Source organism: Pipistrellus kuhlii, unplaced genomic scaffold (assembly GCF_014108245.1).
Source record: "Pipistrellus kuhlii isolate mPipKuh1 unplaced genomic scaffold, mPipKuh1.p scaffold_m20_p_15, whole genome shotgun sequence".
NCBI lineage: Eukaryota > Metazoa > Chordata > Mammalia > Chiroptera > Vespertilionidae > Pipistrellus > Pipistrellus kuhlii.
The window spans coordinates 29,411,002-29,435,599 of NW_023425460.1; the positions used below are offsets into that span (position 1 = coordinate 29,411,002).

The 24,598-nt window shown below is 55.4% G+C and overlaps 1 protein-coding gene across 1 annotated transcript in view; it reads right to left on the reverse strand.

Annotated features, from left to right (window-relative positions):
* The window catches only part of SLIT1 (slit guidance ligand 1), a 139,894-nt gene extending 116,947 nt beyond the window's left edge, over positions 1 to 22,947 (reverse strand). Inside the window, exons 1-3 of the mRNA XM_036437998.2 lie at positions 22,775 to 22,947; positions 2,901 to 2,972; positions 569 to 640 (exon numbers count right to left, since the gene is read on the reverse strand). Coding sequence (XP_036293891.1) covers positions 569 to 640; positions 2,901 to 2,972; positions 22,775 to 22,947 — 317 coding nt within the window. The remainder of the gene's footprint in view (positions 1 to 568; positions 641 to 2,900; positions 2,973 to 22,774) is intronic.
* Between the last annotated feature and the right edge of the window lie 1,651 nt (positions 22,948 to 24,598).

The following is a 24,598-nucleotide window of genomic DNA, read 5'->3' on the forward strand; positions in this document are numbered from 1 at the left end:
ATGCAAAAATTGATTAAGACACCTTTGCCAACTTGAAAGCTCTGAAAGGAACCAACCATGCAAATCAAAAATGTCTCCACCTTCCAGTGTCTGTGCTGTGGTCCTGAGCACCCAAAACATGACTCCTCAGGTGGCCCAGGGCTTCCTGATGGCCCTCCACACACCAACACGTCCTTAAGGCCACACAAATCGATGATCGATGAGCAGTGTTTACACCTGGGGTATGAGATTATAGGAAGAAATCTCTCTTCCTCTGTCATATGTGGATTTTCTGCCATAATGCATTGGGTGGGGGAAGGAGTGAATAGCTGCATCTAGGATGTGGGATGAGGACAGCCTCCAGCTTTCTCTGCTGTGATCTCATGATGATGCTGAGACCACGTCCACGCTGCAGCTGCCCGGGCTCCTATCAGTGGGCGGGAGGCAGGCGAGGCGTGCAGTCCTGTCCCTGAGCACATACCCCCTTTGCCACCAGGTTCAATCTGCTCCTGTCCCTTTAGAGCCAGCCTCCACCGCCCTCTGAACCCGCCTCCACCGCCCTCCTGAGCCCGCACCCCCAGATACTTACAGCCGCTCCAGCTCCTTCATGTCGTCAAAAGCCCCCCGTTCCACCACTCCAATCTGGTTCTCCATCAGCTGCCTGAAGAAGCAGAGAGACAGAGACAGCTATAGGACGCTGGACAAGGACTCCTGGAAACAGCTGGCACAAGGGAGTGAGACAGGAGCTGTGCCTGAGAAGCATGCAGACTTGAGTCCTGGCCTGAGCCCACAAAACTTCCTCAATGTTGCCAATTCTCGACAGGGACTCCTCAGCACACCCAGCCCCAGCCCCATGCTGATCCCTGCTGGGCAGGAGGCCACAGGACGCCAGAGCACCAGGCCACTGCTCCCAGGCACACTCGGGCAGCCAGACCCCGCGGCAGGCAGCAGGGGCCGCTCTGGGCCGCAGGTACACGCACCCTCCTTTGGCCCAGAGGGTGAGTTTCCAAGGGGCAGAATGGACAGAACGGGCCAGCAGCAGGGGGAGGGGATCCCGTGCCAACTGGGCAGAGCCCACACATGCAGCACACGACACCCCCTCCGCCTGCACCCTGACTCTGCCTCGCCCATCTGCTGCCAGCGGAGCCACCTGGCTCCATGGGGCTCCGAACCTCCTCATTGCCAATGCGCCACGCAGCCCCCAGAGCGTCCAGCTGGCGGACAGCAGCTTGTGCCAGCAGGTCGCCTGTTGCATGGTAATTATTGAGGTTGTCAGATGTGTCTTTCTCCCCACTTTCCCTTCTCCACTCCCCGCCCGGCAGGCGGCTTGGGTGCCCCCACATGCACCTCAGATGAGGTTTGAGACAGGGCAGAGGGCAGGAACGCCACCGCCCACTTCTTTTTCTCCTCTGCTTCCAGAAGCCTGTGCTACTGAGGAGCTCTCTCTGCAGACCTGGGTGGGGACGCGGGGGACAAACCGGAAGGAAGGGGAGCTTCCTCCGGCTCAAAAGGGATTTCCGGAGCCTGGGATGGGGTCAGAGGTCAGGGGGTGATGGCTGTGACCCCAAAGAAAATCAGCCACAAGATCCCCAGTTCCTCCAAAGACACTCCGAAATGCAAAGCAAGTTGTCCCGACAGAACCGAGGCCCCAGGGCCCTTGCACTGCCCTGGGAATAAGGGACGAGGGGTCCCATGATTGTCTGATGTTCAGTACACCAGGATGCACGCCAGGCAGGCTGCCTCTGCATCCAGATCAGAGGAGAAGGAGAGATGAAGGGATCCACACCCGCCCCGGCTCGTCACCCCTGCCCAGCACCACAAAGGAGGTGAGGCTGATGGCTCCTTTCCCAACAGGGTCGTGCCCACTACCTCCCATACCGGCCACTGCCAAGCAACCCAGGGAAACCGACTCTGTCCTCAGCTGCTCCTAGTCACCTACCCTCTCAAGCTGGGGATAGCCCCTTGCTGGGGAGTTTTCTGGGCCACAGGTTCAAAGGAACTATGGAGACTATTATAGACTGAACTATCTCCTCTCCCCCCGCCCCCCAGGGAGATCACTGAGGTTAAGTGAGGTTATAAGGACGGGGCCCTAATCTGCTAGGACGGGTGTCCTTATAAGAAGAGACATGGGTCAAAGCCGGTTTGGCTCAGTGGTAGAGCGTTGGTCTGCGGACTGAAGGGTCCCAGGTTCGATTCCGTTCAAGGGCATGTACCTTGGTTGTGGGCACATCCCCAGTAGGGGGTGTGCAGTAGGCAGCTGATCGATGTTTCTAACTTTCTATTCCCCTCCCTTCCTCTCTGTAAAAGTAAATAAAATATAATTTTAAAAAAAGGGGGGAGGGCCCGAGACCGACCGGAGATCGCTCTCTGTGTACACTCAGAGGAAAGGCCATGTGAGGACAGAGCAAACAGCTAGCCAGGAAGAGAGACCCCACCACAAACGACCCGGATGGCACCTTGATCTTAGGTTTCTTGCCTCCAGGCGTGTGAGAAAATAAATGTCTGTTGTTTATGCCACCCCATCGGTAGTATTTTGTTACAGCAGCCTGAGCAAAGACAGAGACCTACGGATCCCTCAGGGTCCCTTGGTCTTCCCTCACCCCAGGAGAGACAGCCAGTGGACAAGACAGCCCCCTCTGCCCAGCCCAGGTCCTGCAGGCAGCCATCACCGGTGCCTGCCAATGCCATGCCCAATTTTTCAGCCATGCTAGAGGCAGTGGCTGCTCCGGGTCAGGACTCACCATCACTTCCACCCTACCACCCTCAGGGTGTCCCAAGACTGACTCCCCGTGGAGGAGCCCAGCCTGCCTACAACCCTACAATCCTAAAACCCACAGCCGGGGCTCGGCCTGGGACACGCAGGCCATTGCTGAGGGAAGGGCAGCAGGGAGGTTAGAGCGGGAGCAGCACCCCATACTCACAGCACCCGCAGCTGCTTGAGGCCCGCGAAGTCGTTCTTATGGATCCGGGTGATGTTGTTGCCGTTGAGTTCCCTGGCGGAGGAAAGGGGAGAAGGAAACGGTGAGGAGTGCAGGGTGGGTCCCCAGGCCCGGGGCTCAGCTCCAGGCTCCTCCGCTACCTGGCCCAAGCCTGACATCTGACATCTGACCAGTAAGGTGCTTTCCGGACAAGCCTGGGACCCCGGGTCTCTGTGGAGGCCCAACAAGCCGGGGCCTGTATGCAGCAGATGTCCAACCAGCAGGATCGCACAGGCTCCCTGAGGGGAGTTCTGCTACACCCAGCACTCGGCTGTGGCCCTGAAGGAGCTCAGTCTAGCTAAAGAGATGAGACATTGACACACGGAAGAATTTGAAAATTAGCCAATGAGACGCTCTTCAGGTGGAATCCTTGCTGAATGCCAGTTCCCTTGTCTATGACGTGGGGAGAATAACTGTCTATCTCACAGGGCTTCCGTGAGGCATAAGCAGGTAAAGCGAAGGCCTGTGGTTTTTCAAGGACCCCCTCGGGGACACAGTTTTTATCGTCCGGCGGCACTGGCTCCTGTGAGCTGTCCGCATTCTGAATGGGGGAGTGGAGTGGGCCGTGCCATTCCATGGAAACTGAGGGAGTGGGGCTCAAGCTGAGCCGGACAGGACCAGGCAGATCTGCACAGCAGGAGGGTCAGAGTGGCCGGATATTTCAAAGAAGGAGAACACCCAGCAGATCCATGGGATGGGAGAGGGGACAGGCTGAGCGTCGGGATCAAGGGAAGCCGAGTTGGAGGGGGGAATATGGTTCCAGATCACAGAGGGTCTGAGGAAGCAGAGGAGAGCCAGGGAGCCAGGGAGGTCTCTGAGCAGGAGCCTGCCCTGAGGCCAGTCTGTGGCAAGAGGAGGGTGGGAGGCAGCAGGAGGGGAGGACAGCAGGGCAGGGCTAAAGAAGGGAGGGAGCCCACCGCCTGAGCCTAGGGCTGGGCCTGCAGAAGCGATGGCTCCTTCCCTCACACCACCCCGGCCTCTGGCCCTTGTGTTCCTCCTTGGCCTTCCCCAATCACGTCCTGGGCACCCTGGACCTAGAACCCACTTTAGAGGCTGTCTGGTCCCACCTCCCAGCCACCTCACCAGCACACCTCAGAACCACGGGCCCCTGAGGGAGTCAGATGCTCCGCTCCCCAGAAAGTTCTTCTGCTGAGCCACATACCGGCAGAATCTCCCTAATGCCTCGAGCCAAACCTAGCTGACACTTCACATCTACCCACTCTGTAGAGCTCCAAGTTCACGGCCACCGAGTTCCCTTCTTTCTTACCCCTGCCATAGTCAACACGTGCGTGCTTGGCAACCACCTGTCACCACCCCGTGTTCCCCTGCAGCTCGGTCTCGCCCCTTACCAACTGTGGCCGGCCCGAGCCCGAGCTGCTCTGAGGAACAGCAAGTTCTCTTTCCTAAAAATGTTCGGCACCGTGTTTGGGCTAGACGATGTTCTAGAATTGTACCCACCAAGAGCAGCATGTGCTTTGTTTCCACACGCTCCCCACGCCGGCTGGAAAGCATTATCGTGCCCATCTCGCAGGGGCAGGAAGAGGGGCGCAAAGAAATGAGGTGCCTTCCCCGAGCCACCAGCTGGTACATGACAGGGGCCTGAGCGGGGCCATCTGATCCCGGAGCCCAGGCTCCTACCAGGCCAGGCGGCCTCCTGAGCTGACAAGCCAATAATTCATTCAGCTCATTACTCTCCCTGCCCTTCCCCTGCGCCGGGCGCTTGATCTCTGGGAGCAGCTGGAAAAACTCATTCCCTGCTCCCGTCTCCTTTCTAAGGGGATCTCTCAGGGGGCTGGAGGCCTCTCCACGGTAACGGGCCGTTGGGGAGAGCCGAGACGGAGCCACTTCCCGCCCTCCATGCCCAGAGCCTGCCTCTCCCTGTGAGACGGGCTCTTTTCAACGTAAAGATCTTTTTTTTTTATTGAACCAGATATTCTTCCCTGAAGCAGCCAGCCCTGAGCCTCACGTGTGCTGCACCCCAATCTCTCCTTCCGCATCACGCCTGGGCCACCTTACTGAAACCCTCATCCCCAAACCCAAAACCACAGGGAGTTCTCGGTTGTTTGAATTTCTCGATTATAAAGATATATGTCAGCATGGATTCTAGGAGCACAACCTTGAGCTTACATGGCATCAATAGAGCAATGGCTGGTTGACTTGCAGCACATCCATGAAACCGAACCCGAGGCGGCCATTTCACATGGTGCAGACCAGTTCGTACTGACGGGGAAAGCTGTCCCGGACACAGTACGTGGAAAGGGGTTATGAGACGCTGTGTCCTAGGAGCCTCCTTACGTAAAAACTCACACGCACGTCGACACACGCAGAACAAGCTCATGGGAAGCTGTTTGCCCCGTACGAATGCCGGTAACGGCTGCCCGGTGGGACTTACGGTGACTTTCTTTTTTATATTTCCCTGCATTGTCTGAACTTTAAAAATATATATATGTTTATATAAGCTGGCATTCATATTCAAGCAATTGCACTTAAAAAATGAGAGTAATATATGCACATTATTGTGCTTTTCTCAATTTCTTGAAGAATTAAAAATAAGAGTAATACATGCACATTATTGGGGGGGAGGGGTTTAATATCTTGAAGAATAAAGGGAAAATTAAAATCACACATAAACTGATGACCCAAAAGTAACCCCCATTAACATTGTGGAATATTTTCTCCCATGCCTGTTTCCTTTGGATACAATTTTTATATAGTTGAGACAATTCAACATAGACTTACATTTGCAAAGCGTTCTGAAGCCATGAGGGTGCGTGAAACATGAATGATATCAACGCCTACAATGTTACAGCCTGTCTGTCGCCTGCTGATGGTTTTGACTGGCTGTGAAGCGTCCACTCATGTAGACAGATCAAGTTCCTGGGGTGTCCCATGATTCCCTGTTACTAGAACACCGGGGCTATTTTTGATGTTGTTCAATCATAAATACTACTGTATAGCCAAAACCGGTTTGGCTCAGTGGATACAGCGTCGGCCTGAGGACTGAAGGGTCCCAGGTTCGATCCCGGTGAAGGGCATGTATCTTGGTTGTGGGCACATCCCTCGTAGGGGGGTGTGCAGGAGGCAGCTGATCAATGATTCTCTCTTACTTATGTTTCTAACTATCCTCTCTGTAAAAAAATCAATAAAATATATTTTAAAAAATAAAAGATAAATACTATTGCATAAAGTTTGGTGGGCATTTGGGAGACTCACGATCCTCTGAACAAAATTACTCAGTTAAAAGTCATGAAAAAAACTGATGAGTTTTACAATCATCCATTCCTTTTCATGGCAACCATGGTTTATAAAGCATTTGACTACAACAATTATTCATTTTACAGACAGCAAAACTGAGGCAGAGACAAACGCTTAGACCTGTCTGAACAAGGCAGGACCAATGTGGAATTCGGGAAACAGGCTGAGACTCCCACAGGTGGACAGGGTGGGCTGGAGGGCTCCCATTTACATGCCTCTCTTCTGACCCTTTTGCTACGAGGTCCACTGTACAGACCCCGGGACAAATTCCTCAGCCCACCATCAGCTGATTCTGGCCCCTCCTCCCTTCCTGCATCTCCCTCCACCCATAGGTAAGGGGAGGCTGGGGACAGGCAGGCAGAAGAGGACAGTGTGCAGTCAGCAGGGCAAACTCCGCCTCCTCCCATCAACCTTGCTCTCCAACCCTGGGGCTGAGCACTCCTCTAGGGGAAAGCCCTAGAGCAGGCAACCTTTTCGGCTCATCGGACTCCCAGCCTGGAGGCTGCTGCTTAGGAGGCATTATCACCACGGAGGATGAGAAAATGACCTCCAGGGCTGGCCGGCCCCCTCCCCCTCAGCAAGGCGGCCCAGCAGGATCAAGTTTCCAACCTGGGCCAACCACTTCCCCTCAGCCCTCCGCAGAGGCTGCAGAATGAGGCAAGGGGGTCATTTTTCTCCAACACCTGATTCCTCCAACAGGTGTTGCCTGTGCGTTGCCATGGAGATGCCCCTCCGCAGGAAGCTGCCTGGGAAAAATGGGAGAAGCTGCTGTGACCTCAAGACCACAGCAGCCGAGTCCAGGGGGCCCTCTGGGGCACTTCCCGGCCTCATTTCTCAGGAAGAATCTGGATCCCGAGCTTCTTGCCACCCCTTGTTACTGAGCACTATGTGTGCAGGCTCTGAGCCTCATGCCAAGCATGCTTCACCTCACTGCACCTCCCTGAGAGGTGAGCCACGCTCTCTCCATCTTGCTAATGAGGAAACTAAGGCTCAGACTGATGAGGTAATCTCCCCGGTGCCACACAGCTAATAAGTGGTGAGGCCAGATCAAAACCATGTCCGTTCCCAACCTTATGGTGCCTCATGTGGATGGGCTCTGTCAGCCCACCTCTCCCCCGAGAACTCGTGCCTTGGATGGAGCTGAGAGGCCACTTGTATGCTTTGGATCGGGAACACTGGGCCCTGTAACGAGACAGTCTGCTCTGCCTGGCTGTGCTGCTCAGTTGGTTGGGGCATCATTCTGTGCACCAGAAGGTCTAGGGTTCAATTTCCAGCTGGGGCATGTGCCAGAGGCAACCAACCAATGTGTGTCTCTCTCGAATTGATGTTTCTCTCTCTCTTTCTCTCTCTCTCTCCCTCTCTCTCAGATCAATAAAACAGATTAAAAATGTTTAAGTACCCCTGTTTCCCCGAAAATAAGACCTAGTGCATGGAAAAATAAGACATCCTCTGAAAATAAGACCTAGCGCAACTTTGGGAGAAAAATTTAACATAAAACACTGTCTTATTTTCGGGGAAACAGGGTAGTATATTCATATGCAAAACACTTTGGGGGGGGGGGGCTATCTACTCTGCCTAAGCAGCAAGATCAGAGGAGCTTCCCAGCTGCTGAGCAAAGTGCATTCTTTTTTTTTTTTTTTTATGTTTTATTGATTTTTTACAGAGAGGAAGGGAGAGGGACAGAGAGCTAGAAACATCGACCAGCTGCCTCCTGCACACCCCCTACCGAGGATGTGCCCGCAGCCAATGTGCATGCCCTGGACCGGAATCAAACCTGAGAACTTTCAGTCCAAAGGTCAACGCTCTATCCACTGAGCCAAACTGGTCTCGGCACAAAGTGCATTCTTAGTGGCTAAAAGCTTGGGCTTTGGCGCTACACAGTCCAGCCTCAAATTCCTGCTACACCGTTACTGTCTATGTGCTTGGGCAAAGAGCTTAACTTCTCTGTGTCTCCGTTTCTAGATCTGTAAAATGAGGACAATAATAGGGTACACCTGCTTGAGATGTGGTGACGTTTAGATTATGTAATATTTCTTCTTTTATTTTTCATTTGATTTTTAGAGAGAGAGGAAGGGAGAGGGGGAGAGAGAAACACTGATGTGAGAGCACAGCATCGATTGGCTGCCTCCTGCATATCCCTGAACGGAGATCTGGACCACAACCCAGGCATGTGCCGTGACCAAGAATCAAGCCAGCAACCTTTTGGTGCAAGGACTGATGCCCAACCAACTGAGCTACCCTGGCCAGGTGGAATGACTTAATATTTCTAAAACACCAAGAGCAGGGCTCTGTGTGTCACATTGCCTGCTGCAATAGCTTTACCACTAGTGCTGTTGTTGCTGTGCTTTCCTCAAGGACTATGGCTGCCCCAGGCAGGTGGTGCCCCAGGCACAGCTCGGGCTGGTGCTGGACGGGCAGGGCCATGCTGATGAGGGAGGAGCCAGCTACTCAGGCCCCAGGATGCCAAGGCCCAGGGAAGACGCCCTGAGGTGGTTGTCTCCCTTCCCAAAGCGATGGGTCTTCACCCATCCTTGGCCCCCCAGGAGGAAGTGCACTGGGGTGGCAGGTGGCCCTGATTCCCATCAGTTCCTGTGTGGTCCAAGCCTGAGAGGAAAACCTCGGTGGTAAAAGATTGTGGAGAAAATCCTCTGCAGCAAAGTGACGGAGGAAAAAAACAAAAACACACAGGATTTCTTGAATCCTCTCAGGAAGCAGGGATCTGATTCCCCGCATCTGGGTGTTTATGAAAAACCAAGAGAAACCCTCGGATTTCCTAGAACTGCAGGAACAAACAGCGCGGGCCCCTCGTGGGGAGTCCTGGGGCCCCACCCGCCTCACAGGCATTCCTCGCCCTGGAGTTCCAGCCATCCCTGTGCTGTTTCACTGCGGTCCCAGAACATCCCCCTTCAAATCCCATCCTGCCCCCGAAAAATAAACACGAGGCTCTGCCTGTGACCGGGCCAGGCCTCCGGGCTGGGAGACTGTCCTTTGAAATCTTAGCCTGGCCAAATCCACGCCACTGAGCATGTACAGTCGGATCAGAGAACTGAGGGAAGGGAGACTTGCCCTCTGAAGCTAGGCCCACAGACAAGACCAAACCCCCCGACCTGCAGGCCAGCCGCTGTGTGCCCCACGCCTGTCATTGCACCCAGAGCCCCACGGAGCCCCTGCCCAGGCTCCCCACAATCCCACCGGCTCCCCTCCCATCTGTTCTCCAAGTCACTGCCAGAGAGATCTTTTCAAGATGCAAATCTGATCATGTCACTCCCCACTTAAGCCCTTCAAAGAATCCCCATTGCGCTTGGAAGCAAGACAAAAATCTTAACGTGGACAAGGCCACGCGGTCTGCCCTGCGCCGAGCTCTGATGTGCTCCCCCCGGAGCAGAGCCTCCGGACTCCCCACTCCCTCTGCCTGGGCCGCTCCCTCCTTCCTCTTCGCCTAACTCAGTGGTTGGCAAACTGCGGCTCTCGAGCCACATGTGGCTCTTTGGCCCCTTGAGTGTGGCTCTTCCACAAAATATCTGTGCAACTGCAACTTCGTGGCCCATGCGCAGAAGCCGGTTCTCGGCTCTCCAAAGAAATTGCAATCGTTGTACTGTTGATATTTGGCTTTGTTGGCTAATGAGTTTGCGGACCACTGGCCTAACTCACTCCAACGTGTCCTTCCACACGGTCAGACCTCCTGTCCCCACCGAGCATCCCAGCCCTCTCCTCTGGAGAGCAAACCTGGGGCATTTCATGTGAGTGATGTCTCAGCCCCTGAGTACGGTTAGGAGCTCCCTGAGGACACAGTCTGTCCGCTGCTGTTTTCATCGTGTGCCCCTGGGGCCTACCATGGCACGTGGCACCTGGTGCATGAATACACGCCCACTGAAACTGGCATGAATGCACGTCCACTGAAACTGGCATGTTCCAAAAAGCATTGCACCGGGCATGTCCTCCATGTTTCCCTCTCCCCACTTCAAAAGAGCACTAAGACATTGAGTGAGAAATGTCCTCCACAAACTGACATCAGCCATGAAAGCTCCTGTGTTACTGACAACCTCCAGGGACCACAGGTTACAAAGCTGGTATTTCTCCAGCGCCTTCACAGCAAGATGCCGGTGCCCGCGGCTCCGGCTGCTCTGCTCCTCCGCCTCCTCCTGCCTCGGGGCCTTGCCGGTGCTGCTCCCTCAGCCCAGCACAGCCTGGAACAGCCTGGAACACCCCGCTCCCCCTCACCTGCCCAGCGACACATACACACCTGGCTCACAGCCTCCATTTAAATGCCCCTCGGCTAAGCCAACCTCCCCCGAGGGGGGGGGGGCAATTGCGATTTGGAGACATGAGGACCTCAATATGAGGTTCTTTGTTAAAGGCCGGTCTTCCCTGTCAGGCTGTGAGGGGACAGGGCTCCGTCTGTTTTGCTCACTGCTGTACGCCCAGCACCTGCGAGGCTGCCTGGCACACAGTAGGTGTTCACAATAGACAGTGAAAATGGGCTGAGTGAGCAATTCTGCCCACCTCACCCGGCTTCTGTGGGCACACAGCGTCTAAGGCCTGACTCAGGCTCCTGACAGCCGGCTGAGCCCTCCCCACCATCCTCAGGCCACAGCAGGTCATGACCCAGAGGCTCCGCCAACTCCCTAGCAGGACCCACCGGCCCAGCACCAACCCAGCGCCAGGGCAGCCCTAACCCTAGCGAGGGTCCAAAGGGCGGACGGCTGAGCCATCAGGAGACCACACAGGCAGATCTGCTGCCCGCCTGGCTCTGCCCTGGCTCCTGGGGACCTCTCCCTTCCTTGGCTTGAATTCTCGCAACCCCTGTACTCTCACAACCAAGCCCGCTCACGGGAGCCTCGTAATAGAAGCAGGTTAAACAGGCAGGACTCGAACCCTGGCCTATCTGATGTCAGGGCTCAGTTCTCTTTTCTCTCTCTAATATTTAATTGTGGAAAAGCGCACATAATAAAGTTCACGCTTTGATCATGGCTAAGTGCACAGTGCACTTAGGGTTAAGTATATCCGCACTATGGTACAACAGATCTCCAGGACTTCTTCATCTTGAAAAGCCGAAACTCTGCGCCAATTAAACACTCACTCTCGTCCCTCTCTTCCCCCGCCCCTGGCGGCCGCCACCCACTCTGTCTCCATGAATTAGACGCCTCCGGGAGGCCCGTGCCAGGGGGAGCATACAGCACTTGTCCTGTTGCGTCTGGTGTACTTCACTCAGCATTGTGTCCTCAAGGTTCATCCATGCCTCAGCATGTGTCCGAATGCCCTTCCTTTTTGAAGCTGAATGATATGCCACTGTATGTCACTCTGCCTTCTGTCCATCCGTCAGCAGACACTTGGGTTGCTTCCACCCTAGAGCCATGGTGAACAATGCTGCTTGAACATGGGTGGGCAGATGCCTTCGAGACCCTGCTTTCGGTTCACTGGGGTGTAGACATAGAAGTGGACTTGTTGGACCATATGGTAATTCTTTTATATATTTTTAATTGATTTTTTAAAAATGTTTTATTGATTTTTTTACAGAGAGAAAGAGAGAGGGATAGAGAGTTAGAAACGTCAATGAGAGAGAATCATTGATAAGCTGCTTCTTGTACACCCCCTGCTGGGGATGTACCCACAACCAAAGTACATGCCCTTGACCAGAATCGAACCTGGAACCTTTGAGTCCGCAGGCCAAAGCTCTCTCCACTGAGCCAAACCAGTTAGGGCCAGATGGTAATTCTGTGTTTCATTTTTTGAGGAATCATCATGCTGTTTTCCATAGTGGCACCTCCATTTTCTATTCCCACCAACAGTGCACAAGGGTCAAAATTTCTCCACATCCTCACCAACCACTCATGATTTCCTGTTTTCTTGATGGTGGTCGGCCACCTAATGGTCAGGGCGCAGCTCTTAATCCCAACTCTGTGATGGATTCTGTTCTAGGGCCCAATCTGCACCCTGTCCGTTCACTACTGAGCCCCAGTCTTGCTTTTGCCAATCCCCTTCCCAGGTCTGGGCCTTCCCCCAAAACCACAACCTATAGCCAGGGCCCCACTGTTAGCCACCTGGCCCCCATGTACATGCCTGCCAAGGCCCCTGAGAGGCCACCCACCAATTAACTCCCTAAACCCCCCAAGCCTGCTCCCCACCCCCTTACTCTTAGCCTGCAACTTGGGTCTACCCCATAAACATGCACGGTCAGGAATCAATTGTGGTCAAACTGCCTTTAAGCCCCAGTGCTAAGCCCTCACAGGGGTTTTGTGGGAGATAAATGAACGCCTGATGAATGAATGAATGAATGAATGAAGCCAGGCCTTACTGAGATGTGTGGAACAGTAGCAAATTTAAAAACAAAATACACATAGCTCTCAGAGCCTTGAGGCTCAGGATCCCATTTGATGATTCCTCAAATGGAGGAGCCACTATGGAAAACAGCATGATGATTTCTCAAAAAATTAAACACACCCCTTACCAGCCATCTGTGCCGCAGGCAGAGAGCCCCACCTCTCTGAGCCTTCCCCACGTCTGCAAAGAAGGGTGATACCGTCCTCACGGGACGGCAGGAGGAGCAAAAGGGGGACTTGGTGAGCCATCTCGCTCTGGGCCTGGCACAAGGTAAGTGCCCTTGGGGCTCCAACACCATCACCATTCCCTCTTCACGTCTCTCCACCTCAGCTCTGATCAGTCATGGTCCCACCACCCCGCCCCATCCCTATCCCCATCCCCAAGGGCACTGGCTCCTTCTTTCCATCACTAAAACGTCCCACCACTTACTCAATCCCCCACCGTCTGCCTTCCGCCCTCCCCTTCTCCCAGGAAACCCGTCTGCCGGGCTTTGCAGTGACCCCACCACTGTTCCAGGGCTTTCCTTGGCCAGACTGGCTGTTCTCCACACAGCCAGCCCTCTTCCCGTCTCCAAACACCTTCTTGGTTTGGCAGCAACGACTCTTTATCCAGGGTCAAAGCCACGGACGTTCTGCCAGCGCTCCTTGTATCACACACGGGACCAGGGTGCTCCCAGCCTCCCCACAGCCCCTCCTGCCTCCCATTTGGGCGGAGGCAGAAGGCAGGGCCTTCCTCACCAGGAACCCCAGCACCGAGCATGTTTCTCAGCTGTGCTCTGCGCACCTCCTGCACCCGAATCACCTGAATTGCAGCCGGCGAAGATCGTGAAAGCAGCTTTCTGGGGGTGGGCCTGGGTCTGCATTTTTATCAGCCTCCAGAGACTCCTATTCCCAAGGGAGTTCCTCTTCCACTGCTCTCCGGGGTTTCACCACTTCCCAGGAGGCCCTCCCAACTGCCACTCCAGCCTGAACACTCCAGAGGAACCATCCTGGATCCCTACCTGGAGAGTCACGTTTTCACAGAGTCTTGTTTTACTGGCAAAAGAGGCAAAAGCCAACCACAGGGCTTCTCCAGGATCAACTTTATTCGCAAGACTGTCCTCCCAGGCTGGAGCCTGAGGGTCCCCCAGGCCTTCCCGCGTGCTCTCTCTGCCTCGGTCCAGACCTGCCTCCCTCCGGTCTCTGCCTCCACAGCAGCCTCCTAATCCTACGGGGACGGGTCCTTTCCTACTGCTGCTATGACGAAGCACCACGTGTTTAGTGGCTTAAAACAGCATCAATGTTTTACCGTACCGTTCTGGAGCTCAGAGTCCCAAATCAGTCCCGCCGGGTGTATCCCTTTCTCCAGGCAAGAATCCTCTCCTTGCCTTTCCACCTCCTGGAGGTCCCCCGCCTTCTCTGGCTCCGGGCCCTTCCTCTCACTCCAGGCTCCTGCAGGCCACAGCTCCTGCCACCGACTCTGACCCTCCTGCCTCCTCTTCAGGGATCGTTGTGATCACGCGGGGCCACCTGGGTAATCCAGGCTCACCTCTCATCTCAAGATCCTTAACTTACAAATATCTGCAAAGTCCCTTCTCCCCCAGATGGCCACAGAGTCCCAGATCCCAGGGATTAGGGTGTGAACATCTTTGGGGACCATTATTCAGGCCACCACGAGGACCATATTTTCTAAAGCAAAGATCAGAACCATGAAATGTCTTTCCAGAAGTTTCTAGAAAAAGACAACAACAAAGCTCAATATTTTTTCTGAGTACCTACAATGCACCAGGTGAAGGGACACAAAGATGCATGAGACATGGTCCCTGCCCTCAGGAAACTCAAAACCCAAGGTACCCATCAGACAAGCCATCTTCTTAAAAAGGAATAAAATTCTCTTGCCGAAACTGGTTTGGCTCAGTGGTAGAGCGTCGGTCTGCGGACTGAAAGGTCCCAGGTTCGATTCCGGTCAAAGGCATGTATATTGATTGCGGGCATATCCCCGATAGGGAGTGTGCAAGAGGCAGCTGGTCGATGTTTCTCTCTCATCGACATTTCTAGCTCTCTATCTCTCTCCTTTCCTCCCTGTAAAAAATCAATAAAATATAAATAAAATTTTAAAAAGGAATAAAATTCTCTTCCCTACAGAAGAATTCCAATTAATGACTAGAAAAAAAAAAATAAGGGAAATAGAAAACCAAAACTGGATAATAATGGTTGCAGGCAAGATCCATTAATGAATGCTGAAATTAGTAGGTAAGAATTTGAGGACAAAGTGGATCTTATACAGTCTCAAAGTATCTCCCCCAAATATTTATCACTTACAAATGGAAAGACAGTAACATTACAGTCTTAACCAAGAAATCAGATTTACATCACCAGTAACGAGACATATTGATGTCATCCACCCCTGTTAGGATGTTCTGAGGGGGGCATATCTCCACCTCTGATGCACTCTTGCCAAAAATGCATAACCTCAATCCAATCATGAGAAAACACACCAGACAGACCCAAACTGAGGAACCTTCTACAAAATAACTGACCACTACGTTTCAAAAATATCAAGGTCTTAAAAAGCAAGAAAAAAACTAAGGGACTGTCCCAGATTGAAGGGGACAAAGGAAAAATGACAATTAGATTCAATGGGGAATCCAGGCTTGGATCCTGGACCAGGAAAAGGCCGCCTTAGTGGGGAAAGTGGGGCAATCTGAACAAAGTAAATAGTTTAATTAATGATTGTGCCAATGTTATTTCTTAGTTTTGATCCCTGTACTATGGTTAAGAAAGAGGTCAGTATTACAGGAAGCTGGGCAAAGGGTCAGTGGGACTCTCTCTCTGTACTATTTCTGTAACATTTCTGCACGTCGAAAATTACTTCAAAATGAAAGTTTTTTACATTAAAAAAAATAGAATAAAATACAGCAACGACAGCTAAACCACTGCCACAGAAAAGCTAAAACCACAGTCATCATAACCAACTGGCCTCCCCACCATCCGCTGGCTTCACCCTCCATTTACTCCCCACAACAAAGCCAGGCAACGGAACCTCTGAGGCCAGCATTCTGCACTTGTCACTCTCCGCTCAAAACCCCTGGGGGCGAGTGCTCAAAGGATCTCGTCAAAAGGACACAGGAACAGCTTGAAGTGGCTCCCACTGGCCACACGCAGGACACCATGAATATCAAGTCCATAATGATCGCGACACACTGGGACCCACAGTACAAAGCGATAATCCACAGGTCCAGACGGTTACGAATGAACAGAAAAGCAGGTGGAGGAGAAGGGACGTTCTTTATCGTGGTCGTTTGCCAAGAAGAAATGATGGAGTTGAAAATGTCTCGCCCAGAGGCACTAAAATTAGTAAGAGTTTGATGAGGAACAGGATATGTACGTAGCCACAAAGTACCGCCCCCCCCCCCCCCCCCCCGCTGCCAAATTACTTACTCATAACTAAGAGTAAATAGTTTTCAGCTTGCCCAGTGAGCAAAGCCAAAATCGCCAATATTGCCCTAACTGGTTTGGCTCAGTGGATAGAGCATCAGCCTGCGGACTGAAAGGTCCCAGGTTCGATTCCAGCCAGGGGCATGTACCTTGGCTGCAGGCACATCCCTAGTAGGAGGTGTGCAAGAGGCAGCTGATCGATGTTTCTCTCTCATTGATGTTTCTAGCTCTCTATCCTTCTCCCTTCCTCTCTGTAAAAAAAATCAATAAAATATGTTTGTTTGTTTTTTAAATAAAATTGCCAATATTGAGATAAGCTGACCTTGTGTGACTTCTGACCAGACACATGGAGAAGGGCACAGCATCACCTATTTAGCAGAAATGCATAACCCAAATGCAATCGTGAAAAAAAGAGCAGGTGAAGCCAAACTGAGGGACATTTTACAAAATAACTGGCCTGTGTTCTTCAAAAATGTCCAGGTCAAGAAAAATTGTTGATTTTAGGAAATATACACAGAAGTGTTTAGAGAAAAAAGGTGACAATGTGTCCAACCTATTTTGAAATAGTTCCGGAAAAAAAGTGGTTGTGTGTGTGTGTGTGTGTGTGTGAACTATTGTATAAAGCAAATGGGGCAAAATATAAATAACTGTATCTGGGTAACAGGTATATAGGAGTTCCTTATCAATTTTTTTTGCAGCTGTTCCGTAAGTTTGGAATTATAACAAATTAAAGAGTTAAAATAAAAACAAGGGGTCTTTGGCGGTAATGAAAATATTCTGAAATTGGATTGTGGTGATACTTATACAACTTGGTAGATCTGTTAAAAATCACCGAATAGTTTAAAAAAAAAAAAAAAAAAAAACTTCAATAGTTCCGCACACATCCCCTCTGAGGGCTGCGCCTTGCCCAGCCCACGGCCTGTGCTCACCCACTCCTTTCCTCTCGCCCCTCAGAACTCAGCAACAAAAATATCCACCCCTTCCGCTGGGTCCACGCCTCACTCTCCTTCCCAAACGCATGGCACACACCTTCTGAGTGTCCCCAGATCCCCCTGCCCTCGCTCCACCTCTCTGCTTACCCGAGTCCTGCCCAACCTTCAAATCCCTCATCCCCGGCCAGTGCAGGGCCCCCAGGCCTCCTTCCCATCCCTCACTCCCATCTCGTTTCCAGCAATGACAGGGTCCTTTCCACGTGCCCACGTTATTCCAACCCCTTCGCATGGAGTATCTCATTTGAGTCACGGTCCCGCCAGGTCAGTGCTATCGATGGCCCCATTTCACAGACGAGGACATCAAGTCACTGGTGAAGCGGCCCAGGACAGCTCTGGCCGTTGGTTCTGTCACAGGCAGACCTTTTCCCCCACCCACCACCCACCCCCGGCCACAAGCTCCCACAGGAGCGGTCCACACCCTGGACCGCTCTAGACACACGGCAGGTGCCCCACGGCTGTCTGTGCACCACAGGCTGCGTCCCGGGGAGGAGAGGAGGGGGTCTTGAGCTGCATCGAACAGAAGAGCCAATTCGCCATCCCCCGCCCACCCCCCAGCCCCAGCACAGCCCAGCTCCCTGGCGACGGCCCAGCGCCCGGCCGTCATCTGCTCTGGGTAATAGGTATTTGTACGGCGATAATTACAGCATTTGGGAAGAAAATCCCATTAAGCAAGAGCCCCGCCGAGCTGCTAATGCCGGCACAGAACTGGAGGCGGCAACTCCGCCAAGCTCCGTCTGCTTCCAATAAAGCAGGCGCTGCCTGTCCCTCCGCCGCCACCACCGGGCCCAGCCCCAAAAGAGCGTGGCCGCCCCTGCTGGCAGCCTGGGCAGCCCCGGCCACCCCCACCAGCCCCCGCCTCGGAGAGGGGCGTGGAGGAAGGGGCAGCCCCGGCCCCAGCCCCATGGGCTCCAGGGGTCCCGGGGATGCGGGGCGCTGGGTGAGGGATGGAGAGCAGGGCCACGCAGGGACCCAGCACGGAGTGGTGCCCAAGTTCCCGTCTCGTCCCTGCAATCCTGTCACCTCAATAGCAATAATAGCAGCATTTACTGGTCACTCGCTGCTGCGTGCCAGGCCCAGTGCAAAGTGCTTCTCCCGGAGTCCCCGCCTTTAATCCTCACCAAGGCGCTTTGAGGCAGGCCTGTCATCATCCCCACCCTGTGGGCCTGGAGCGGGGCTCTGAGAAGTCAGCACATTCCCCGAGCACTTACCGGTCTGCAATTACACCCTTCCTCTCCTATTGTCCTTCATCTCCACCTCCCGGCTGGACCAAAACCCAGGGAGGGGGAGGCAGTGTGGGTTTCTGTCCCGCTGGATTCACTCCGCGAATGCAGACCTTCAGGAGGTGGCTCTCTGTTTCACGAATGAATCAAACCCATAATCTGCCCGAGGTCCCCGGCTGCTGAATGGCAGAGAGGCTGAACGCCCAGGCGGCTGGCTCCAGAGCCAGGCCAGCATGCCGCCCACCCTGCAGAGAGTCCCTGCCCGGAACTGCCCTGCTCCCTGTCCCCAAACCCCAGGGGCCAGGGGCAGCGCTGCCCCAAGACAGGGAAGGAGCCCTCTGAGCAGCCAGACTCCGGGAGGGCAGCCTGCAGCCCGGCCGACACCCCAATGCTTACCTCCCCAGCTCTCTCCTCTCCCAACGGAGCCCTCAGACCTTTAGGAGGGCTTCTCACCTAAAAGAATAGCATCATCACATAACTGAATCACAGAGCATGTTCACCTGCAGAGCCTGAGCGGGCCCTGCAGAGCCCTGTGAGGTGGCAGGTGGCAGTCCCCAGAGGCTGAGGGATGGGAGAACACCAGCCACGCGACATGCATGTTGCCAGGCCCTCTCCTCTGCATTTGCTCACTTACTCCCCACGGACAACCTGCGAAGCTGCCACCGCCCGCTTTCACCGATGGGGAACGGTCCAGGAGAGGACGGAGGGCAGCACTGGGCCTGCCACGGGTCACTGAGAGCCACCATCAGCCCAGGGCACCGGGAACCGGAGAAGGGAGTCCCTCCAGGAAGCCAGTCCCCCGCACAGTGTGGTCTCCGAGTCCTGCTCAGGGAGCCCAGGCCACCGAGCCCTGGCAGCAAGCATGGCTTCCATCTGGCCCGCCGACCGCTCTCTCTGTAGCCACCCTTCCTTCATTGTTTGGTTTTCCAAACAGGATCCCAGAGGATCAGGCTGGGGGGTGCCCTGGGCAGCCTTCCTTGGGCAGCACCACCCAGCCCTGCTGAACCGGCCTCCAGGCTCAGGGGCTGAGCTGGGAGAAGGCATGGGACACACACACACACACACACACACACACACAGGGCTCTGCAGCAGACAGGGAGCTAGAGCAGTGGACACGCTGGCCAGGAGGCAAAGGGACACACGAAAGAAGGCAGGAGAGTAGGGCCCTCGTGGTCTGACCAGCAGCAGAATGTTCTGGGGCACAATGGAAGCCAGCAGGCCAGCCCAGGGCCCTCCCCGACCCCTCCATCCTGGGCCTCACCCCTCTCTGCACCCTGCACCCCTACAGGGGCTCGATGGCAAGCCTAGATAGAACACAGCTGCCTGGGTGGAAAGGAGAAGCAGTCTCCCCGCAGACCCTCTCATCATACCCTCCGGAACGTTCTGGTGGAAGTCAGGGTCCTTCCTTGGATAAAAACACAATTGATAGTGGCCATGGTTGGGTCCTTCTGAGTCTTTTTTTTTTTTTTTTAATATATTTTATTGATTTTTTTACAGAGAGGAAGAGAGAGGGATAGAGAGTAAGAAACATCGATGAGAGAGAATCATCCATCAGCTGCCTCCTGCACACCCCTCTGGGGATGTGCCCGAAACCAAGGTACATGCCCCCGACCGAATCGAACCCGGGACCCTTCAGTCCACAGGCCGATGCTCTATCCCCTGAGTCAGCCCGGTTTTGGCTCCTTCTGAGTCTTAAGTCCCACAAAGAGACAAGCTCCCAAGCACCTCTTCCCCATCCAGCCCATCGCCCCTCCGGCTCCAGCGACGCGCTCAGCAGTTCTGGGGCCTGCTGGCACAGCCCCTTCCCAGAAGTCCCCGCAGCAAACCAACGGCCATCTCTTCCCACCCGGGGTGCAGGCCTGGACTCCGTGATCATAAAGGTGCCAGGCCGCGCGGGCTGCCTTATAAAACTGCCCAGAACACAAAGGACGGATGGCTGCACAGCTGCAGTCCATAAAAACGTCACAGCCTCGAAGGAGCTGCCGGTTCGGGCTCTGACACTGCGCGACGCTCACATAGATTCCAGAGAGCGTCGGCCACCGTTACTTTGAGCCCGTCCAGGTTCTCCCCGGGGATGAGAGTGGTCTTTTCCTCCTCAAATGGCTCTCCCCGCCATTTGTTGACAGGCCGGCTCCTTCTGCTCTCCACCTGCTTCCCCAACCTGAGAAGTTTGGCGCAGCGAAGATCAGACTTCGTCCTGAGATGACTCACCTCGGCACGCCATTCCGAAGTCCCCAAAGGAAAACGCAGACAGAGAAAGGCCTTTCTTTCTGACGCTTCCCAACCGTCCCAACCTCCAGTCCCCTCGCATCCCCCCGGACACAGCACGGGGCAGCCGGGGCAGTGCGGGCCCATCAGCCCCGCAGGCCAGGCACACTCACACTGGCAGGCCTTTTGCCCTCGCCCTTCCTCCTCCTGGCTGCTGTCTTCTCCGCTTGACAAAATACACTCCAACTACTGCGGGGTCCCAGAGAACCCTGGGAAAATGGCCGGTCCTCGAAGTCCCTTTACCCCAGAAAAGGGCTCTTCTCCCCAATGTTCCCACCCACAGCCCCTCGTGCTGCATGCCTGGCCCTCTCCAAAAAGCTTACAGTCAGGTGTCCCCCGCCCCGGTCCTCTGAACTCTACATCCCTAAGGGCAGGGAGTTTTCCCCTTCCCCCTGGAGCTTCAGCACCCAGGGCAGTTCCTGGCTCTGTGAGCATTCGCTGAATTAAATTACAAGGCCCTTCTCTGATCCTATCGTAACAATGGCCCTCACTGAGCAAGCATCGTCATGGACCAGGCACTTCCCACACATTCCCTTCAGACCGCACATGAACCAGAGACCTCATGCATCAGCAGCTCCATTTTCCTGATGGAAAGCAACTCAAGCTCAGAGACGTTAAGGAACTTGCTCAAGGTCACACAGCAAATGACTGACTGACTCTTTCCTCTGCACTAGGCAACGTAACATCTCTCTTCATCACAGGAGAGCTCAAACGTTCATAAAAGTCAAGACAGACACTCGCCTCAAAACTGAAGAGAGCAAGGAAGGAGATGACTTCCAGATCAGACCCAAAAGCAAAGGAGAGGGGCTAACGTGTCTCCGACCGAGGCCGCCACCTGGGTAACAGCTGCAGGAGAAATGCCCCATGGACACGGCCAAGGAACAGAGGAGGTCCAGGGGGACCCTGCCACTTCAGGGGTCACATGTTTCTGGCCTCAGTCCCTCCCAGGGCCACACAGGATAAGGCACAGGTGCCCCCAAGCAAACTCGGTCTGGTCCAAGTTTGCTCTCCCCACAGCAGCACCTTCCCCCAGACCCACACCCACACACGGGGGCCATCTCGGTTGCATCTACATGCAGATTCTCAAACCTCCACGGGAATTTTTCAGACTCAGCCAAGAAGAGCCTAGAGCAAACCTGCTGACCGTGGTACGGACTTTGATCCTGGAGACAGCCCTCCCCAGGGTCAGGTTTCTGCTTCTGACCGGCCATGAGACATGTGCTCAAAAGTTATCACAATATATATGTCTTCCCGTGGAGCCGCTGCGGGCGCCCGGGAGCGGGGAGGGGAGCGGGCAGGTTTCAGGGCAGCGGGCAGTGGTCACCGAAGTCCCATCCCAACACCACCCGTGGCCAGCATCTCTGTGAGCAGCACAAAGGCCCTGCGTGTGACCAAAACCTGCACACACAGCCAGGTCCGGGGGCGCCCGCCCTGAGGACCCCACTCCACTAAGAACTCACACAGACACGTATTCTGCAAGGAATCCGGGGAAAACAAATTACATAGGTCTGTAAACACACACATGCTCGCCAGCCACATGCACACACATGCCCTCCCAATCTCATCAGGTCTAGAAAGGACTGTTTCCTCCAGAATTCAGAACGGAGAGACAGGGAGAGAAACGGTGGTTGTGTGACTGGTCACAGTCAATGCCTTTCACCTCTCGTCGCCCACTCCAAGCCCCTGACCTCTCGGCATTATTCACGGGATTCTCAGTCCGGGTCACACCTATCCCTCTCTGGGTTCTGAAGGTAACAAACCCTAAGACCCAAACCCAAATCCCGGTCCCATTGTCTCCAGGGTTGGAGATGGCTGGATATCGGGGGAATTGGGGGGACGGTGCAATACCAGACACCCTACAAGGGAAGGATTCTTAGGGTTCTGGGGCAAACAATGGGGAGGGAGGCAAAGACAAGAAACTTCCACTCCATCCCATCTTGCCCCCCAGCACCAGCCTGCAAGCGCTCCGAGCCCACATCCACACAGCCCACTCCCACCTGCCCAAAGGAGACATGGTTCCTGGCAAGCGCCCGGAGCTTCCCTCCCGGGTGCCAGGAAGGCTTTGTGGCACCAGTAAGCAGGCAGCCAGGAGGCATGAAGTGCGGGTGCGGCGGGGAGGGCCTGCCCGTGCTGAGCCTGGGGTGCAGGTGTGAGGATCAGCGCTGACAGCCCTTTGAATCCGGGAAAGGAAAACAGGGGAGCTGCTGGCTCCCGGCTCCCGGCTGGAGCAGGACCCTGGCAGGCATTGACTCGCCTCCTGGCTGCGGAGCCCGGCCCCGCGGTCCCACCCCCGGTCCTGAGTGCGCCCCAGCGGGGGGCAGCCTGGGGGCCGGGGCTGTACTCACAGGCGCTCGGTGCTCCGCGGGATGTTCCTGGGCACGGCCTGCAGCCCGGTGCCGTGGCAGTCCACCGAGGTGCCGGAGCAGGTGCAGAGCGCGGGGCACGCCGCGGCCCCCGGGCGCCACGCCACTGCCCACAGCAGCAGCCAGAGCCGCGGGCTCCGGGCCGTCAGCGCCATGGTGCCTCACCGCGTCCCTCCGGCGGGGCGGCCGGCGGCCCTCAGCATGCCCGTGGGGCGGCTCCAGGGGCAGTGCGGGTCCGGGCGGCTCCCAGGGGCAGTGCCGGGCAGAGCCCCGGAGAGCCCGCGGGCCGGTGCGCCGCGCCTGGCGGGCGGGCAGGAGGCACCTCGCTCCTGTCCACCGGCGACGGCGCCTGCCGCGGGCGGAGGGAGGGCGCCCGGCTCCTCTCCGGTGTCTCTCCGGTGTCTCCGGTGTCTCTCCGGTGCTCTCCGGTGCTCCCCGGTGTCTCCGGCGGCGGCTCCTGCCCCCTCCCGCTCCCGCAGAGCCGGGGAGGAGATGGGCGGCCCGCGCTCACGCACCCGCGCGCACGGACGCAGCCACACGCGCTCCCTCCGCACGCTGCTCCCACTCCCACCGGCGGCAGCCGTCAATCTAAGAGCTCACATCCAGGACCAGACTCCTCCCCGCCCTCCCCCTCCTCCCCGCCCTCCTCCCCACTCCCTCCCCGCCTTTCCCCTCCCTGTCCTGCCTCCCGGAGACCGCTCTGCGCCTGCTGCCCTGCTGCCCGCGTCTGGTTTCAAAGGTGGAACCTGCGAGGCACTGCGGGCGAGTGGACCGGGGGCTTCGGGGAGGGGGTCTCAGGTGCCACAGGCCTCTGACCCTCTCCTGCTGCGCGCGCACACACACCACACACACACACACACACACACACACACACACACACACCACACACACACCACACACACACACACACACTCACACACACCACACACACACACTCACACATACTCACACACTCACACACACACATACTCACACACACACACACTCACACACACATGCACACACACCACACACACACACACACACCACACACACACACACTCACACACACACCACACACACACACACACTCACACACACTCACACACACACACCACACACACACATACTCACACACACACTCACACACTCATGCACACACACCACACACACATACACACACGCTCACACACACACACCACACACACAGCGAGGATGAGCACCCTCACACGCAGCACCCAGCACCCAAAGAGAAGCGGGGAGAGGATTTTATTTTGCCGCCCGGACCCTCTTCCCTGGGCCACAGACAAGCTCTCCCCAAGGGCAGAAACTGCTCCCAACCCCTGGGACCTGCTTCATCCATTCACCGTGAGAGGAAGCCCTGTGCCCCAGGTGGCCAGATCCAAGCCACCTCCCTTACTTAGCAAGAAGTTGAGGGCAGAGTGCGTGTGTGTGTGTGTGTGTGTGTGTGTGTGTGGTGGGGTTACAAAAGCCCTGGACCCATAAAGTCTCCTCCCCTCCCTCAGTGCATCACTTCCTCCTCCAAGATGGCAGGGGCCCGCTTGTCCGAGGGGGCAGCAGCTGGCTGCACCCAGAAGGAGAACGGCCCTGATGTGGACACCACGCGGCCCTGGGGCGTCACTCCTGCCCGTTGGCCTGTGCCGGCTTCCCAGGGGGTAGAAGCAGGGCATCCGTGGGGATTGGGAACCGAGCATGGCATCTCTCTTTGCCACCACACCAGTGTTCCCGTTTCCAGTAAACAAACACGAATATACAGTCCCGTCTTCGAAGGACTGGGGGGAGGGCTGGAAAGGAGCTGGGTGACCT